The 19,896-nt window shown below is 51.1% G+C and overlaps 4 protein-coding genes across 4 annotated transcripts; 2 read left to right on the forward strand and 2 right to left on the reverse strand.

The window, feature by feature from the left end:
• Nucleotides 1–420: 420 nt before the first annotated feature.
• On the forward strand, nucleotides 421–3,924 carry BCR38DRAFT_198156 (BRO1-like domain-containing protein). Its single transcript, XM_040854077.1, has 4 exons — nucleotides 421–853; nucleotides 918–1,347; nucleotides 1,446–2,597; nucleotides 2,648–3,924. The coding sequence occupies exons 1-4, from the start codon at nucleotides 576–578 to the stop codon at nucleotides 3,746–3,748; spliced, it is 2,961 nt and encodes a 986-aa protein (XP_040716632.1). The 5' UTR covers nucleotides 421–575; the 3' UTR covers nucleotides 3,749–3,924.
• Nucleotides 3,925–5,353: 1,429 nt separating this feature from the next.
• On the forward strand, nucleotides 5,354–6,130 carry BCR38DRAFT_484898 (uncharacterized protein; the record flags this gene model as incomplete). Its single annotated transcript, XM_040863804.1, has 2 exons — nucleotides 5,354–5,746; nucleotides 5,882–6,130. The coding sequence occupies 2 exons, from the start codon at nucleotides 5,354–5,356 to the stop codon at nucleotides 6,128–6,130; spliced, it is 642 nt and encodes a 213-aa protein (XP_040716633.1).
• A 1,217-nt stretch (nucleotides 6,131–7,347) lies between these two features.
• Nucleotides 7,348–8,866, reverse strand: BCR38DRAFT_342394 (mitogen-activated protein kinase HOG1; the record flags this gene model as incomplete). Its single annotated transcript, XM_040855945.1, has 7 exons — nucleotides 7,348–7,435; nucleotides 7,554–7,737; nucleotides 7,797–8,232; nucleotides 8,298–8,397; nucleotides 8,460–8,633; nucleotides 8,701–8,748; nucleotides 8,811–8,866. The coding sequence occupies 7 exons, from the start codon at nucleotides 8,864–8,866 to the stop codon at nucleotides 7,348–7,350; spliced, it is 1,086 nt and encodes a 361-aa protein (XP_040716634.1).
• A 6,285-nt stretch (nucleotides 8,867–15,151) lies between these two features.
• On the reverse strand, nucleotides 15,152–18,225 carry BCR38DRAFT_457623 (glycogen phosphorylase; the record flags this gene model as incomplete). The annotated part of the gene is made up of 7 exons (XM_040862061.1): nucleotides 15,152–15,559; nucleotides 15,611–15,683; nucleotides 15,739–17,165; nucleotides 17,222–17,487; nucleotides 17,555–17,875; nucleotides 18,011–18,121; nucleotides 18,177–18,225. The coding sequence occupies 7 exons, from the start codon at nucleotides 18,223–18,225 to the stop codon at nucleotides 15,152–15,154; spliced, it is 2,655 nt and encodes an 884-aa protein (XP_040716635.1).
• Nucleotides 18,226–19,896: the final 1,671 nt, after the last annotated feature.

The following is a 19,896-nucleotide window of genomic DNA, read 5'->3' on the forward strand; positions in this document are numbered from 1 at the left end:
GAGGCACTTAGAAGCCAAAGTCACTGACTCAGAGAGACGAGAGATTTCTAAGATCGGCGGCTAGATGCTCATCCCAAACCCGACTTTAAATTCTTATGCTTTCTCCGTCAACCTGTGCTGTGTTATTCATGTGCCTGCCTGTGACGGAATAGCCGCGCTGCGCAAATGCTGTCTTAGTCGCTACGACCCTACGACTCCCGGTACATCCCACCAAAGGCCCAACTTCGTCACTGCTGCACGAGAAACGATTCTGCCACCTCGTTGATTAATCGTTAAGTTCAACTCGCCGGTATTGTCGACAGCATGACCCCGCAGATCCCGACAATCGAATGCCATTACCGGTACCTGTGAATTTAATCGGTGACGTCCACACGGCATCGACATTGTACAGCGCTGCGAGCGCTGCTGTCCTTTGACTGTTGAATTCAACCCCACCTCCAGTGCCCCACGATCCTCCACCAACGCACCTCGAGCGCAAGTCTCATAAATGCAAGGCAACATTGACACAGCAACACAACTGCAAGTGTGTATATCCAACGACACAGCTGCTGCAGCACGCAGAGGACACATTCGCCATGGGGCAAACACCTACGATATCGGTGCCGCTCAAGGCAACCAACGAAATCGACTGGGTGACACCGCTGAAGGAATATATCAGAGACACGTATGGCGATGATCCCGAACGCTACGCCGAGGAATGCGCAACCTTGAACCGCTTGCGCCAGGATATGAGGGGCGCCGGAAAGGACAGCACGGCCGGTAGAGACTTGCTGTACCGGTACTACGGCCAACTGGAGCTGCTCGACTTGCGGTTCCCGGTCGATGAGCAGCACATCAAGATCTCATTTACATGGTTCGTTCTGGATTCGCCCCCTGCTTATCTTTGTCCAAATTGCTGACCTGCCACGTCTTCTTAGGTTTGACGCCTTTACGCACAAGTCCACCGCTCAATACTCTCTCGCCTTCGAAAAAGCCTCCATAATCTTTAATATCTCCGCCATTCTATCTTGCCACGCCGCCAACCAACCAAGATATGAGGAGTCCGGGCTCAAGGCCGCCTACCACTCTTTCCAAGCTTCTGCGGGCATGTTCACGTACATCAACGAGAACTTCTTGCATGCCCCGTCGTCAGACCTGAGCCGAGAGACGGTCAAGACTCTGATAAGCATCACACTTGCTCAGGCCCAGGAGGTGTTTCTGGAGAAACAAGTCGTGGATAACAAGAAGGTCGGACTGCTTGCAAAACTCTCCAGCCAGGCCGCGTATCTGTATTCACAGGCCGTGGAGGGCGTTCAGGAAAATGTCAACAAGGCCATATTTGAGAAAGTTTGGCTTCTGTTCGTTCAGGTGCGTTTGGCTTTCCATAACGACGAGTTTTGGCCACGGGGGACTTGACCTGCCGAAAAGCATAGGGTGGAAGAAGAGTTGCGACTAATGCGTGATAGATCAAATACAACTTGACGGCAGCCCAGTCTCAGTACTACCAGGCCATCGCGGATGACGACGCAAATTCACATGGCATCGCTATAGCTAGACTTACAGCCGCTGAAGTTCAAGCTAAAGAAGCCCATAGGATCTCATCAAACTTCCCCAGCTCCATGCCCCCGAGCTCAAATTTGAGCGCAGAGACTGGCGTTCTTTTGGCAGATCTTTCGAAACGTACCTTGACGACTATTCAGGAGAAGTTGAAAGAGTTCGTGAAGGACAACGATTTCCTTTATCACCAAACAGTGCCGGCTGAGGCTAGTCTGGCACCAGTAGCAAAACTGCCGGCGGCCAAACCCATTCCTGTGAGCGAACTTTACGCCGGGCAGGACATTCAGCGCATCACGGGGCCGGATTTGTTTGCTAAAATTGTCCCTTTGGCGGTGACGGAGTCGGCTAGTATGTATGATGAGGAAAAGGCAAAACTTGTTCGCGCAGAGACGGAGAGAGTCGATCTTGCAAACAGCGAGATGGCGGCTAGTCTTGACTACCTGAGGCTGCCTGGTGCACTGCAGGTTTTGAAGGGAGGATTCGATCAGGATATTTTACCGGACGAGGACTTCAGGACATGGTGCGATGACGTCGCAGGCCATGAGAATCCCATCTCCATCTTCGACACCTTGAAGATTGATAAAGACTCAATATTGACTGTTTTGGACAAAAGTTCAAAACAGCTCGATATGGAGGAGAGTGTTTGCGAGAAGATGCGGTCCAAATATGAGAGTGAATGGACCCAGCAACCAAGTTCTCGGCTCACAGCAACGTTGAGGGGAAACATTCGAAATTACAAGGAAGCATTGGATGAAGCGTCCAAGAGCGATGTGCAACTATACCAAAAGTTTCGACAAAATGAGAGCGACTTGGAGGAGATGCGAACCGCTGCTCAAAGTGGTGACGCAGATGCCCTCTTTCAACGTGCTGTCAACAAGGTGAGGTCCAAGTCAAGCCACGCCACGAGCCCAGCTGCTGCCGAACCCAATCTGCTGGACGCAGACTTCGACGACGACAGGCCCAGTGTCATGGACCAGATCAACAGGGTTGAGGAGATACTCAAGAAGTTAAATCTGATCAAGAGGGAACGCAACCAAGTACTGAAGGACCTCAAGGACAAAGTACGCTCCACCACAACCCCTATTCGATACTTAAAATTGACCGTTTCCAGGTTCATAATGACGACATCTCACAAATTCTGATATTGAACAAGAAATCCATCTCCAATTATGAGAACCAGTTGTTCCAGACGGAACTGGAGAAGTTTAGACCCCATCAGAATCGACTCCTTCAGGCAAACCATAAGCAATCTTCATTGATGAAGGAACTCACGGCAGCATTCAACAACCTTCTCCAGGACAAGCGGGTCCGCGCAGAGCAGAGCAAATACGAGTCCATTCAGAGGCAGAGAGCGTCGGTAGTGAACAAGTACAAGAGAGCCTATCAAGAGTTCCTGGACCTCGAAGCTGGGTTGCAGAGTGCTAAGAGGTGGTACAGTGAGATGAAGGAGACAGTGGACAGTCTTGAGAAGAACGTAGAGACCTTCGTCAATAACCGGCGGTCTGAAGGCGGCCAGCTCCTCAATCAGATCGAACAAGAAAAGGCAGCAAACAAGAGTCAACAAGCCGAGCAAGAGCGAGAGCGTCTGCGTGGTCTGATGGAACGTATGTCGATGGACCATGCGCCTTCGCCACCACAGAAGACGGGACCTAGCAGACCAGTCCCAACACCTCTATCTCTTGGGCAAAACAGCACCCCACGTTATCCCTCAACAAGCTTTACCGGCCAGTACCAGGTTCCGAGCTCACCTCCTCCCAATCAAGCAAATTATCCTTCCTTCTCCAGCCCCCCGCCGAACACCTCGTTCACTCCTACAGCGCAACAATATCAGTCGTCCTTTAGTCAACCATACAACCCAAGCAGTTGGGGCCGCAACCTAGGCCCTACGTCTCCTCCCCCGAACCAGACCAGTTTCAACCTTGGAGCAGGTGGACGAGGTCCAGCATCACCACCTCCGACACAGGCGTCCTTCGGCCAGAACCAGTACAACACATACGGCAACATGCAAGCACAGCAGTCCCAGAACCAACCACAGCACTACGTGCCTCCTGGCTTCGTACCTCCTCCCCCACCCCCCGGTCCTCCGCCTTTGGGACCCCAACAGACAGTCCACTATTCCCAACAGGAATACCCCTACGGCAACACGCCTCAGAACTCACAGCAGCAGCAGTCGCAGCATGATCCGTGGGCCGGCTTGAGTCAATGGAAGTAACTATTCTGGAGCAACGCTAGAAACTGAGACAATTTAAGTAGAAATTGGACAACATACTACTGCTGGTCTGCAGCATATATTTGGAGCCTGTGTGTTCTGTGTTACCGTCCCATATGAAATCGAATCGACGCCTGTCGGTGAGGCATGGAATGAACGAAAAGTACTCTATCACGCGTCTTGTTGTGCCAACTCAAGTCATTTTAGGAACTCGTCTGTCCCAGCTGTAATCGTATTTCGGGTTACGAGGAAACCTTGAGTACTCCACCGCCATCACAACCTGCTTACCACGCTGCCGAGACAACCTGACTTATCAGATTACCTATCATCCCAACCACGAGATTCGGTATACATATGATGACTTCGCCTGAATTCAAACCGGTAATGAGTTCACTGCCTATAAGCCGGCCGCGGCCGAAACTCAGTCGTCGCGCCACTGCAAACTGCAGACCACCACATCGAAGCACCGCGAAAACATGGCTTGCACGTGAAGTGAGCCCAGAGCGCTCTATCTATTTATTGTGGCCAGTCTTCTCGGAATCCCTGCCGGCTCTACAGAGCGAGTGGCGAGGAGGCCCGAGACACTGCATTCTGCGGTCACGTCACTACAGACTCACACCTGAGGCTCGGTGGAAATGAATATGAATGTGACGCAAGTGCGTCCAAGAAGGCCCCCAAAATAGCTCTTGACGACGATCCAGACCGCGATGGAAATAAGCTTAATTTTCTCGTTCTGGACTCTCGGAACCACCTGACGTCGCAACCGCATCTCAGACGTAATATGTCGAGGCGATCTCGACTCCGTCGGCGAACGTCCCCTTCCCAGCACGCGGCCCTTGGAACCCAGAGTCACAGTCTAGTATATTAAAGCTCGAAGATTTCGTAATCTGAGCCTCCCCAGATATGACGGAGTTGAACTACTGTTGGTAGCGAGCACTCCTCGCCCTTCACATTACCCGGCGGTATTTGTGCGATATTGTACAGCAAGAGAACTCAGCTAATTTTAGACTCGAAATGAATTTCTTCACCTTGACATTTTTCAGCCCGAGCACATAAGGGAAAGGCAAATCCCTATATTCCCGGGGACATGGAGTTGGTTGTTCTTGCTTCCTGCTTGCGTGCTGGCTAATTAATATGGCTAAATCGGGTTGTTGTCGCCTGCTGCAAGCAGAAGGACCCTTTTTCCCCCAGCCCCAGCCCGGCCAACAACGACATAAGGCAAAAAGCGAAAAGCTGGGAGCGGTGGCGAAACGGAGCACGGAAAATAACCAACTCGCAGAAATCGCAATTTTTTGAGTTATGGATGCTCGAGGGAGGCGAACGCCTCAGGAGGGCTAGAGTTATCGGGAGGGTGGTGTTGTCGAGATTGCGAGATATGTAAGGGTACCGCAGGTGAGGGTTTCTGATGTACGAGCAGTTCTATAAGAGGATGCCATGTCCATCGTGGGTCAGGTTCAAGAGACGGTTCTGGGAATCAACAAGTACAGTTCTTGGCATTTGTTGACATAGCATCATCATCATCGTCATCATCATCATAACCGGTCTATTCACATCCTCCCTACACACACCCCCAAGATAGACCCAAACATCTACCTACCAAATTCCACAATGCGGTCCCTTGTCCTCACCGTTCTCTTCTCGTTCTCCTCCATCGTCTCAGCAGCAGCCACCCCTCAACTTTACCCCCGCGACGTCCCCGCGGCCCTCCCGCACGCAACCACGATCCAGTATTCGGGAAACGGGTGCCCGTCGAGCGACCCGGCCGTCTCCAAGTCCGGCAGCTGGAATGACCTCACCTTTCGCATGAACAATTACGAGGTTTCCCTCCCGGGCAGCGACAGCACCGCCAACTGTGAGGTCCACATCCAAGCCGCCGGATGCCAGGCCGGCTGGCAGGTCGGCATTAAGGACGTCTATGTCAAGGGTCACTTGGTACTCGACCCGGGAGCTGTGCTTAATTTCTTTGTGACGAGCTTTTGGAGTCAGGATGCTGCAAAAACTGTGGGTTTTCCTTTCTTTCTATGTATGAATTTCCATGTGTTCCCTCATTCCACCCCCTTTACGGCATATAGAGAGAGGACAGAATGGAGGAACCAAATAGGAGCAGACAAAGAGCTTATGTTGACAAACAAACAGGTGACCGCCCGTGGCACGCTACAAAACACGGGAACCACGCGACTAGACCAGATCACCACAGCCCACGCGACTATTCCCAGCACGCTCATCGTCTGGGGCCCCTGCTCAGACGCCGCGGGCGACATCGGTATCCTGAATGTCAACTTCCGCACCGCCCTGGTGGCCGACGGGAACCAGTACGCCTACTTTGGCAAGGGTGGTGACGTGGCAGCTACCGAGTCTTTCGGATATGTCTGGAGACAGTGTTAGACGGACGAAAGCTCGGGTGTTGTGGTGGTAGATTCATGTGTGCTGCTGTTTTTGTCGAGGAGCGTTTGTGGATGCTAGGAGGATAAATACCCAATATAAGAACGACTGTGTGGAATTCGTATACTGAAAAGGAAGGATGACGGATTATGTACATAGTTCAATACATTGTTGACTATTTCACGTGTCCTTGAAACAGCAATGAAAGTGAACCGGCCCAACAGAGGGTTAGAATGATAAGCTCTTTGAGATTAATTGACGGGGCTTGGATCGTTCATGTGATGTCCAAGTCAAACCAGAGCTACGTGCAAGACTGTCGTACCATCTCTCCAAAGATGGCACGTGGTATGACAACCGTCTGTTCGTCCTCATGTACCTATATCATCACGCCTCTGAAATTGGTGAGGGAATCTAATGTTGGGGTTTACTTGGAAGCACCCGACCGTGTATAATATTATACCTGACTTTACCCACATTGCACTTAGATCCATGCCACTCCTTAACAGCACCAATGCCTTCAGTCATGTGTCACTATCCCCAGAGCGGAAGCGGCGCTCACCATGGGAAAAAGCACTTACATGCACCAAAACGGGAAACATGTCATCTTTGCGATTTCCGCTTCTATTCATCTTTTGCTTTGCTTCTGTTCTCCTTGGTAATCCCAGAAACATGGGTCATCACCTTTGCCAGCTCGCTCTGGGATAAAGGTTCTCGTTGCCCAAAAACAGACAGTGCTGTCTTTCACCATTCTGCCTTTCTGCAACCTCTAGACACATTGCTGTTGTTGTGTGAGCCATACAACGTTCGTCGCTTTTCATCAACTAAGACTTCGGCCCCCTGTTGCTTGGTTTGACAATGCGAACCAGTTCCGCAAAGTTGTCTGTTCCTTACCCGCTTCTCTATGCCTCATTATAAACTCGAGATGGTGCCAACCCTCCCATATCCACAATGGCGCACGCTCAATGCCAATCCTCGTGTAGTCTACATTGTCTTCGGCGCAATCCCTCCCGAAACGGAAAAAAAGCCTCCGTGGCAGTGGAAGGAAAATCATAAATAAAATATTAAGGCCACCAAACCCCGACCTTCTCTTAGAACGCCCGGGGACTCGAACCTGATGCCCATCGATTGACCGACGGTATGGTGGTTTTCTCATTCATGGTATCATAACGTGCGTTTAATTTTGAACCGGCCCCCCAAAGGCAAGAACGCGTATACCTATTCTAGTGACCATTGTACTGTTCATCCATTTGTGGTGGGTTGTTTCCCCCATTCGATTCCACGTTATGGTAATCAAGAATCTCCGAGTACCTGTTGCCTCGGAAGAAAGTCATGTTAGTGAGTTCCTGTCGAGAGACGAAGAAAGAACGGTAAGTTCAAAGAAGGAGGGGAGAGGGAGGGGGCGCAGCGGGTGCAAGTTGCAGCTCACATCATGATTTTCCAAGTGTCAACTGGCAGATCAGCATCGTTGAAACTCCAATCGAACTTCTCCTCGGCGACGGGCTCGTCAGTAGGGTCATGGTACGGCGCGAGATATTCGTGTTCGAGGGCTTCCGTTGCTGTTATTCGCTTCTTAGGGTCGAATACAAGCATGCGCTCGAGAAGATCAATGGCTGTTTGTAGCTGTCAGCACCACGGTCTCGAAAGTTGGGGGTTCTTAGGGGGGCTGTACCAGCAGGATCGGCATTTTTGAACTTGTTCTTCAGCGGCTGTCTCTCCCGCTTGGGCAGGGACTTGACAAATCTCAATGTGTTCTCGCTGGCGATCGTGTTGATTACATCATCAGGGGGTGTTCCGAGGAGCTCGGTGATGATGGAGAACTGGTTGACGTGATCCTTTCCGGGGAACAGAGGCTTGCCCTCGAGCATTTCTGCGAATATGCATCCAGCGCTCCAAATGTCGACCTCGACGTCGTATTTTTGCCAGGTGAGCATAATCTCGGGGGCTCGGTAGTATCTCGTCGAGACGTAACCAGTCATCTGGGGATCCTGGATACGTGCCAGTCCGAAGTCGCAGATCTTCAAATCACAGTTTTCGTTGACGAGAATATTGCTAGGCTTCAAGTCACGATGGACCACGCCAGCTGAGTGAACATATTTTAGACCCCGCTGTTTCGAAGTTGAATTAGCAACTTGATGCGGTGGCTGTGTGTGCTTAGGGGTGGGTTGCGAACCATGATCTGGTAGAGGAAGTATTGGATGAACTGTTTCTCCAAGGGCCGCGAAGTGAGCAGACGGTGCAAGTCTGTGCCAAGAAGTTCGGTTACAAAGTAGCTACTAGGTGTCAGCTAAAGAGCATGGTTTCAAAGAGGAAGGAAGGGGGGGGGGGAGCGCACATATCCTCGAGGGGCGAAATGAAGATATCGCTGAGAGAAATGACGTTCTCGTGTCGGAGGTGCTTCAACAGCTTCAGCTCTCGGTACGTCCGCTTCGCAAGAACCGGAGTGCTGAAGGGCTTCATGATCTTTTTGATGGCAACATTCTGGTTAGTCAGCTGGTCTCTGGCGGAGCTGTAATTCGACAGCGAGTGGTCAGCACTTCCTCCAAAGCATAGGCAAGCGTCGGGACTTTGCGTACCAGACCAGGCCGAATGCGCCCATTCCCACCGGTTGCAAATCTGAATACCTGTCATCTTGTCAACGATCCGGACCAAAGTTGGGTGCTATCCAGTTGGTCTCGCCGCATACCTCGAGGTAATTTCGAATGTGGTTCCGAAGATTTGGGCTCGTACGAATTCCGCCATGATGACTGAGTTGCTCTAGGTGGCTAAGAGGAAGGAAGTGTGGTAGGCGGGAGGATGGGGGTGGAGATTTGTTGTCGCGAATGCAAATCGGCTATACTCAGCGGCGACTTGGGTGGAAATTTGCTTCTAGGAAGCGGGGTAGGGATGGGGAGGATGAGGCGACACGGTTGCCGACTGCGCCGTGAGGGGATTCGTGAAGTTGGCAAAAGGACGTCGGAATTATGTTAGGCGGAAAGCTGGGACAGGACTTTTCGGGTCGGTCGTGTATAAGGTTCTTCCACACAGCACGGGAAACTGGAGAATGCACGAGTTGCCGTGTGGGAGTGGCGATCGCGATCGGGGACTTGGACGGTTGCGTGGGCAAGCGCGGGCAACTCCTGGACGGGGCAGGTGCTACTTGCTACAGTTGCTAGAGTGAGAAGGTACGCAGGTACTAAAAGTAGGCGTTCTAGTTGATGAAGTATGTCTCCACTAAGCGGGATGTTTTATGTGTGAGCCCAGTGCCGCCTGTAATATGATGGAGTGACCGGATTCAAGTGCAGCAAATGAAGTTGGTTGACTCCGTCCGAATTAACAGAATTTGTTCTCTATGATTTGATCTAAGCACATGACGAGGGTTTAGCAATTGAATCTGTGCAATGCGTCCAAATGACATGAAGTTGATTTGCCCGTTGGCTTCTACAGATAAACGACAAGGCGAGGGGATTATTGCGATAGATGAAATTGACGAGAGCTGAGCTTGACCAAGTGCCAACCAACGTGGGCGCAAAAGGCGGGGCAAGATGGTGGGTGCTGGGATGGCAAAGTCGCAGCAGCAAGGGACAAGATGAGGCGCTTACCCGGCATGCGCAGCAGTGGAAATAATCTTTCACCGTTGCAGCGTCGCAAAGACAATGCGATTGTCAAAATGCTGTATCGCTGTCCACCGCAGACAGGTACTGGTTTTCTGGTCGATCGGCGACGAGTGAATGTGTGAAGGAGGATAGAGCTCTTTGGAGACTGTCGATCTCTTCTGCCTCTGGCCGTCGGATGTGGGTTGGGCGAGATCTAGATGCGAGGGTCAAAGGCTCGTCCCGTCGGTGGTGCGATTTCAACAACAGCTAAGTCGGGCACAACCGATTGAACGGACTAGCAAGTTGCGGGTTGTTGTTGCGATTGTCCAAGACTCTGTCTTCCTGAACGAAGCCCGACGCCGAGTTGTCGAGTTTAGGTTGGAGAAATTGGGGGGCAGTTATCAAAATAAGAGAGCGATTGGGCGGAGTCGATGCAGCTGCGGATTTACCAACGCTTGTCACAGAACTATGTTATTAGGTTCGCAGAGGGCCGTTTTTGGTCTTGGACGGAAAAGTCGCGTGGAAGGCATCTGCGGCCAAAGCAGGTTTCTCGTGGGAAATATACAAATGCCGTGGACCATAACATCAAGCTGGAGTGGGCTTGTAAGCTGTTGCTTCTATTCCAGCGGGCACCAGCGGGCCACACCTTTCCAAGTCCCAAGGGTTAGGTTTGATCCTGACAAGCGCGGCCTATTCGCTGCACTACCAGAGTTTCCTGCTGAGCATACCAATGCTGCCCAGCGTGGCCGGCCGATGTCGAGCAACTTTTTTGTCAAGCTGCTTCGGCGTCTTGCGGTTGCTCGGGCGCTTTTGATACCCAGATGTCCCAGGTACCCTCGTAACATGCATGGCTTTGTGGCAGTCCCGAAATGGCCCCTACAGCACTACAGAAGAGTCTAGCCAAGTGGGGCTGTGATTTAACAATCCGACTTTATAACAGGAGAACAACGAGGGGCATTTCTGACAGCACCCCACCACCAATATTGGGGGCACAAGCCAATCATTGGGGCTCTTTAAGCCCAAAACTGGTGATGTCACCGCTCCATCATTTCGAGAAAGACGCGCCGAACGCCGCGATGTCCAGCTCTACCTACCGTTTAGCGCATGGCCGAACAGAGACAAGCAAATCTCGTCCAGGCCAGTCCAGGGTGTGCAGGCGCTAGAACCCAAGCTTGGTCGTTGCTGAGTTAGTTCTAGATTTAACCGACCATCGACGTGTTTGCTGCTTCATCGCCGATTTTGCAAGCTGAAGAGGCTTGAGGCACGCCTAGCACGATACTTCCCAACCAACGGACCCAGACCCTCAGCTGATGCCTGCGACGCAATCGGAATCTGGTCATCGTTTTCCGCATTCCCGCCATGGCAGACGCTGCCGACTTGCAACATATTCCCACAATCCCATGCAAATTGGCATCAAAACCCACTTTCCCACTTTTCATGGCTAGGGTAGGCCATGACGTGCCTCCACCGAGGTCGTGAAATAAGGCTTTGATGTCAGCATACATTCGGATAGCTCGATGAAGCTATACCGTTGGGAACACAAACACTGCTTGCCATGAGGGGGGCGGGTGCAGATAACAACACAGACCGGAGACTTTGTTCCTAAAGAGGGGACCTTGCACGATTTGCTTCAGCTCAAATTAGGATACGGAACAATACACAAGTTTCGATTGGTTAGTCACACACATTCGGGAAACGGTTCATTCCAATCGGGAGGAAAGACTTTTTTGAAACGAGACAGGATCTGCCGTTACAAACGAACAACTCGGTATTGTCGCATTATTCTATTGGCCGGTCAGCAGTCGGGAAACACAATGCTGCAAACAGCGTTACTCAGGCACAGTCCCGAGGCCATCATGTCACCGTTACGTTACTGAGCATTGGACTACCATTTGGCATTAACCCGAGCTTTGTTAGTATTCAAGTCGACTAGACTATGGGGCATCTCGGAGCCGATATGGATATTATGCAGGGGCCACTAGGATATATCGTCAGATTCTGCAGGTTTGTATACTCGCAATGGAACCAAAGCGTATCCACCTCTGTCCACTATAGCTAAACGTGACGTCATACTATCGTAGTAAAGTCGCATCAGGGTCTTGCTTGCATAAGTCCAGCTCAGGGAAAAAACCGACTTTATGTGACGAACTCGACGAATGATGTCACGGCTTTCTCATGTGGAGGCCTGCGCATCGGAAGAAATTTCTGAAAATATTGTTCTCCTTGCCCAGCTTGACTCAGGCTCTGCCACTTGCTGTGGGACACGCTGGGATTGTCGCGGGATAAGCATGGTCAAGCATCCCATTCAAGTAATTCTTTTGCAAGAAAACCGGCTCAATGGGCAGCTCACGTCTTTGTGGCATCATCGCCATGGGATAGAATAGTGCTATATGTATCCCTAAAAGGCTGGGGAGCACAGAGCCGGCAGGTGGGGAAGGGTTTCCTGGAATACGAAGAACCCCGTCTCTCTGTCTCTGTCGATGGACTTGTAATGTAAGCCAAACCCGGTGATGGACACAAGTCTAGGCTTGTCGCGACCGACTTCAGCCTCGTTTGCTTGAACTAGGTACCCCAGCCAGACTTCAATTCAGTCCAAGCTCCAAGATCTGGGGCACGTTTGTACTCGAGTATTCTCAGGGAACGGAGTCCGCCAAGCCTGGACCCGGACGATTGGTCCTGATACCGACACGACGAACAGCATCAGCAATGGAAGATAACGGCTCACTTATGCTAAATCTAGCATTTGAGGGAAAGGTTTCGCTACATACCGTCTCGGCTTATCTGTTTCCACCTATTTCGAGCTACTGGTATTTATTGCTACCTACGCCTCTGGGTCCTACAACTCTCAAGCATACTAACTGTTAACGTGGTTTAACACCGAGTCGCGCATATCACCGAGTCGCGCACTTTTTCAACTTTTCCAACCTTTTGACTTCAACACTTATTTCCTCAACAACAACACCATGTCAGTTCAAACCCAAGAAGCCAAAATCAACCTTGCCATCGAAGCTATCCGATCGACCAAAAATATGAGCCAACGTCGAGCAGCAAAGCTATACGGTGTACCCGAGTCCTCACTCCGTGACAGAATCCACGGTCGCACCCCACGTACCGAAATCTGGCCGAATAGCGCACTACTCGCCAAGATAGAGGAAAGAGCTATTGTTTAGCATGCACTTGACCTAGATTTGAGAGGGTTTCCTCCCCGGCTAGAGGGTATGGAAGATATGGCCAATTCCATTCTTGCGACGCGGGGTACCCGACGCGTCGGCAAGCTCTGGGCGCATCGCTTTGTAAAGCGAACCCCAGAGTTACAGACGCGTTTTTCTCGCTCGTATGACTTCCAGAGGGCCCTCTGCGAGGATCCAAAGATTATTGAGGACTGGTTCCGGCTTGTATCGAATATGAGGGCCAAATACGGGATCCAGGACTGCGATATGTGGAACTTCGACGAGACGGGCTTTATGATGGGCGTTATTCAACGCTCGATGGTCGTTACCTCGTCTGAACGTAATGGTAGAGGCAAGAAGGTCCAGCCAGGTAACCGGGAATGGGCCACGGCGATTACCTGTGTCAATTCGGAGGGTCGCGACATCCCGCCATTTCTGGTAATTCAAGGGAACTATCACCTTGCTAATTGGTATACTGAGGGGGACCTACCAGCCGATTGGGTAGTCAAACCGACCGAAAACGGGTGGACGAACAACGAGACTGGTCTAGACTGGATCAAACATTTCAACAAGCACTATCTCGACCAAAAGAGGCGTGTATCGGCTGTTAGTATTGGACGGGCATGAGAGTCATACATCGGCCGATTTCGAGTCTTATTGCAAGTCTAACGGCATTATTACTATCAGTCTGCCCCCGCACTCGTCTCATCTAACCCAGCCACTTGATGTCGGGTGCTTTGGGGTCTTGAAACGTATATACGGTCGAGAGATTGATATATTTATCAAGTCCCATATTAACCACATTACTAAGGTCGAATTCTTTATCGCTTTTAAGGAGGCTTATTTAAAGACAATAACCGACAAAAACATCAAGGCAGGGTTTCGAGGGGCCGGCCTAGTCCCCCACGACCCTGAAGCCGTTATCTCGAAGCTGGATGTTAGGATTCGATCGCCTACACCCGTTAGCCCCTCTCTTCTAGATGCTGACCCTTGGGTTTCGCAAACGCCAAATAACCCGACAGAGGCTCTCTCGCCGTCCGATTTTGTCAATCGCTGAATCGCCAGACATCAGGGAAGCTCTCCGACCCCAATTTTTGATGCTGTTGGCCACCTTGCGAAGGGTATAACTCGATTAGCCCATGAGAATACCCTCTTGAAGGCTGAGTGCTCCACCCTTCGCAAGGCAAATGAGGCACTAAGCAAGCGTCGGAGGGCAAAAAAATCGCGTGTCTGGCAAGGAGGTGCACTTACTGTCGAGGATGCCCTGTACATTTTGGCCCGGAAGGACGCGGAGGTCCAGGTAAAGGAGGACAAGCGCTCGAGGGGGGGTAAAGAAAAGGCTGGTCCGTCGACTGTACGACGATGTAGTAAGTGTAAGAAGACCGGACATAATGTAAAGACTTGTCAGGTCGAACTATAATTGTCAGATGTATATAGCTCTGAATAAATTTCAATAAACTTCAGTCTGTTGTGGCTTTTTAATTGAACTTGAAATTATAGTGTGGTAAAAAGCGCGCGACTCGGTGATATGCGCGACTCGGTGTTAAACCACGTTAGCTCTATCAATAAACGCGTTTAGTATCCCGTTGTGAAGATCAGTACCCACCCGCGTTTATCGTAGGGGACTGTACTACCAAGTAGCACAATCAATGACTAGAATGTAGTAGAAGTCTCTCTTACTAGATTTATCTGGTGAAATACTAACGTGCGTTAATGGAACTAGTAGTTATTATACTCTACGGTTGTGTATTTATTGCTATATGCGTCATATTTCTTCGACGCCGGCTGGTGTGAACCAACTAATGGCTCATGATGTATGGTTACGAGATAAATAGCCCCTCTACTCTCACTATTACAGTATGTTGATAGGCCCTGATTGATGTGAAGTCTGGTGGTTTGGTCTGATTGCTGTTCAGGCTCACCGTATATTTATGGTTATTATTTCGCTCGGGAGGACTAGAGAAGCATGAAGCTATCAATGGCCAGCATTACATCATGATTCCACTTCACAAGGCGTGCTTATAAACGATTGTGAGTTCTTTTAATGACAGGACAATGCGTCCCGGATTCAATTTAGGTAAGATACTCGTATTGCTATTTTCAACCGATACCATCTGGATTAGGCATACACCTGAGAGTCGCATCAAGACCGACCACCTGCCCAGATTGGCAGGTCCAAATCTCGGCTATCTTCTCGCTATAATCATCAAACCGTCGTGCTCTACCGTCTAGGAGTCTCGAGGTTTAGAATTGTTCAAACTCTATGCTCAATTCCATGCCCTTCAGTTCTTGACCACCAAGGGCTCAATGTTCCAGATGCCTTCGGCGTACTCATTAATGCATCTGTCTGAGCTGAAGAAGCCCATTCTGGACACGCTACGGATGCACTTGGTGATCCACTCGTCCTGGTTGCGGTACTCAGCATCGACCATCTTCTGCGTGTCGATGTAGCTTTGGAAGTCGTCCGAAACGAGGTAGTAGTCACCGTGGTCACGAACGGCGGCAATCATGGCGCCGAAATCATTAGGTTCGCCGAATTTGCCGCTCTGGATCGTGTCGAACACCTTGGAGAGGTCAGAGTCGACCGAGTGAGAGCCATACGTGTGTGAATGGCGCAGATCCTCGACGTCTTCGGACAAGGTGCCGAAGAGGAAAATGTTCTCCTGGCCAATCTCACGAGTGATCTCAATCTACAAAAACTTGTTAGTAATTCGCTTAGTCAACGGATGGTTCACACTTGCGTTTGCGCCGTCACAGGTTCCAATGATGAGACCACCGTTCAGAACGAATTTCATGTTGCTGGTTCCGGATGCCCTGCAGTCTTGTTAGCTTTCAGCTGCCGCGGGGTGACTGGTGGGGAAATACGTACTCGGTACCCGCCGTCGAAATGTGTTCGCTGAGATCCGAAGCTGGGGTGATCATCTCAGCCTTGCTGACGTTGTAGTCTTCCAGGAAGACAACCTTTAGCAAGTCGCCAATGTCTGGGTCCTTGTTGACGACGGCACCGACATTGTTGATCAGATGAATGATTTGCTTGGCCATCCAGTAGCCAGGCGCGGCCTTGCCACCGAAGATGGACACACGCGGTAGCTGCTTCTTTCGCTCCTCAGCGCTCATGGCCTTGAGTGTCAGGTAACGGTGAATGACGCCGAAAATGTTGAGCTGCTGGCGCTTGTACTCGTGAATTCTCTTGACTTGGACGTCAAACAGAGACGAAGGGTTGACCGTGATATCTAGGGTCTTCTTGATGTACTTGGCCAGGCGCACCTTGTTGGCATATTTGATCTCGGCCCACTCCTTCCTGAACTCCTTGTCCTCAGCATACTGCTCAAGCTTGTTGAGCTCGGTGAGGTCCTTCAAGAAGCCGTGACCACCTGTCTTGCTGGCGATCAGCTCAGACAACCGTGGGTTTGCCTGGTGGAGCCACCTTCGGGGGGTGATGCCGTTCGTGACATTGGTGAATTTGTCAGCTCCAAATATATGGACAAAGTCCTTGAAAATGGTAGTCTGAATAAGATCGGAGTGCAACTCGGCAACGCCGTTGACCTTGTGAGAACCAACAATGGCCAGGAAGGCCATGCGGACCATCTTGGGCTGAGACTCCTCAATAATGGAGACTCGAGCCAGCATATCCCGGTCGTTGGGAAACTTCTTCTCGACGCTTTGGAGGAAGAACAGGTTGATGTCATAGATGATTTGGAGGTGGCGCGGCAGAAGGTGCTGCACCAAACCAACAGGCCATTTCTCGAGCGCCTCGGGAAGCACCGTGTGGTTGGTGTAGCCGAAGGTGGAAGTCACAATATTCCACGCCTCGTCCCATTCCAGGCCTTCCTGGTCAACCAGTATTCGCTGGAGTTCCACGATGGCAAGAGTAGGATGGGTGTCGTTGAGTTGAATCGCAACCTGATCGGAAAACTCGCTCCAAGCACGCTTGGACTTCTTGAAACGGCGGACAATGTCGTACAGGGATGCCGCCACCCAGAAGTACTGCTGCTTCAGGCGCAACTCCTTACCTCTGTCTAGGTTGTCATTGGGATACAGCACAGCGCTGATGGTCTCAGCTCGCTGCTGGTCGGCCACTGAGCTTTCATAGTCTCCACTATTGAACTTCTGGAAGTCGAACTCGCCGCTGGAAGCTTTACTCGACCACAGCCGAAGGTTATTTGTGGAAGGCGTAGCGTAACCTGGAATTGGCACGTCGTATGCGACGGCTGTGACGATCTCGCCGCCCTCCCAGTGTGCCACAGTCTTGCCATTGTCATCCTGGGTCTTGCGGACGTTGCCGAAGAATTGGATCTTTAGAAAGTTAGCACCTTCGTATTGAAATCCATCTCATTAATGAATTGACTTACATCGACAGTGACGTCGTGGCGGGGGAACTCCCAGGGATTGAAATCGAGCCAGTAATCGGGAACCTCAACTTGATAGCCATTAATTATCTCCTGTTTGAAGATTCCGTATCTGTATCTTAAACCGTAACCCCAGGCCGGGTAGTCGAGAGATGCGAGACTGTCGAGGAAGCAGGCAGCCAGTCGTCCCAGACCGCCGTTGCCCAAGGCAGCATCGTGCTCCTGCTCAATGACATCTTCAATGCGGAAGCCAAGGTCACTCAGGCCGTCTGATTTCATGGTCAGCCTAACTCCAGCTTACATGCAATAACTGGCCACCAGATGGTAAATACGTACCCTTGGCAACGTCCTTGAGGCCAATGTTGAGTATGGCATTGTCCAAAGCACGGCCCATCAGAAACTCCAGACTGAGGTAGTAGACACGCTTGCTGTCGGCCGAGGTCTGGCGTTGCTGGGTCTTGTTCCATTCTGTAATCAAGCGATCACGGAAGGCCAAGCTTGCAGCCGAGTAGGCGGCACCCTCGTCACAGTTGAAGAGACTGCGGGCGAGTGTGGTTTCGACATGACGAACTACCTCCTTCTCGAAGCCGTCCTTGTCGGTGAAGGCCTTGACTTGGTTTTTGGTCCAGGCCTCGCGCTGAGGCTCGGGAATGGAAGCTGCACAAATTGACTTGTTAGCAATGGCATGCTTCGAGGTAGGAAACTGCTTGCGGGGTTCCACGACCCATGTACAACAACAACAACAACAACAACAACAACAACAACGAAGAAAGGATAGTACTGTCGACGTACCTTCGACAGTTTTGGCATCACCAGCTCCGAACCCAGTGTAAGTACGCTTGTGTTTCGGCCGAGAGATGCCGGCGGGGCCCACGGAGCCCACGATGTCGACAATTGGAGCACCTGGTTACTGAGTAAGTGATCATGTCCACCCATGGTCCAACACGGCGTTACTCACCCATTGAGGGGCGGCGCTCGCGCGTGGGTAGGCTCTTTTCGGAAGACATTGTCAAGGAAAAGCTACTGCTTGCAAGTTGAAACGAGGACCGAGGACAAGGTGATTGCAGCTTTCGTCAATAGTTAGAATACCGTTTGAACTCATATAGGTGTGCCTTGAGGCAGGCAAGCTGTGGTGATGCAGCTTTGTTGGCACAGCACCTACCTACGAGAGAATCGGAAGCGGGTGTAAGCAACGCAAATTGCCTCTGGCGTCGGCTTTGGGCGTTGGGAATGAGGGGGCGGGGTTGTCGAAGAAGCTCAGAGCTTCCGGTCAACACACCTTATCGCAACCACGATCAACGCGGGGTATTTGGGACGAGGGGGACTCGAGAGCACAGACTTATGATCTGGAACGATTCCTTCGACGTTCACACGATGAGGGTTCGGAGAGCAAAAAGAGAAGAGAACGAAAAGCCGAGGAACAGATAAGATATGGGTGGCTGGCTGTAAGCTACTACTTATGAGAGCTGTCCAAGGCTCTCTCGGGTGGTGGATTCGGCGAAGGTTGCTTGAGGACAAGGAGCTAGCAGTAGAGGTACAATGATAACTAGACGTGCGAGGGGAAGGGGTTCATCGGGACGCAACAATGTGAAGCTCCTGTTGAGCTACTAGGTTGCAAGGCTCCTTCTTCGCTGTTGGGTGTTGCATGCATCGATCGTGCAAGTGCGTCCCTTGTCGAATGCTCCATTCTTGCTTGCCTGCTTACCCTCCTCCCTCTGGCCCCTTGACTGAACAATCTAGGCAAGCCGCAACCCACTACTTTGGCCCGTATCAAGCGGGTACTTGCTGGGAGCTTTCCGAGCAAGCACTGGAAGCTTGCAGCAATAGCGGCAGCGGAGGGGCAATGCGGGGTGTAGTGGCTCCATGCCTCCAAGTTGGCCCAGTTATTGTTCTTGCTTCCCTCATGTCTTGAGGCCAGGTCCCAACCTCACTTCGCCATAGTCGAACGACATCGGCCGTTTGTTTCTCATGAAAAAGCCCATGGAGGCAAATGGGTCTTTCACCGTTAGTTGCCTATCTGTTATCAATCTCAGCCATATCCACAACTGGACAGCCCCCTCCCCCGCCATTCTCCGAATCCTCTAGACCCAGCAGCAGTTTCCTCGTCAAAAATTGGGCAATCCATGCAGTCCTTTGAACCGGTCTTGCCGTGTCCGCAGGAGGTCCACTTTCGCGCAGATGACACAAACAGCTCGGCGGTTATTGCTGCACTGCATAGTCTGGGTTCACATAAGAAGTAGCCATTGTACACTCGATTTGCTGCTTTAACTTAGGTAGCCGCTCGAGGAATACCTTCCTCACCCAACCTTCCTCGGTCAATGTTTATTGAAATCCTTTGTATAGCATTTGACCGTCTGGCCTTGCAAGTCTGGACTCAACATGGGCAACACGGTTTATGTGAAATTGTTTGACTGAACCGGGAATATTCATGGGGTGGAGGAATACGCGGGCCCATGACGCCCTTCAATTGATGGCTAGTAGACTTTGCCTGTCGAATAGTGGTTGTCGCAGTAGCCGCCGGGAGAGGCGCACATAACCCGTAAATACATTCCTTTCCCAAATCATCTGCAAGCATTTGTGATCGTCGCCAATGGTGGCGATAATGCTGATGCGGGAGAGGACTCTTAAGGACTGATAACAGCAGGTCCCTGTTCGTCTGATAGGTTGGGTTTTGATAA

This window comes from Pseudomassariella vexata (assembly GCF_002105095.1).
Source record: "Pseudomassariella vexata strain CBS 129021 chromosome Unknown BCR38scaffold_6, whole genome shotgun sequence".
Classification (NCBI taxonomy): Eukaryota; Fungi; Ascomycota; class Sordariomycetes; order Amphisphaeriales; family Pseudomassariaceae; genus Pseudomassariella; species Pseudomassariella vexata.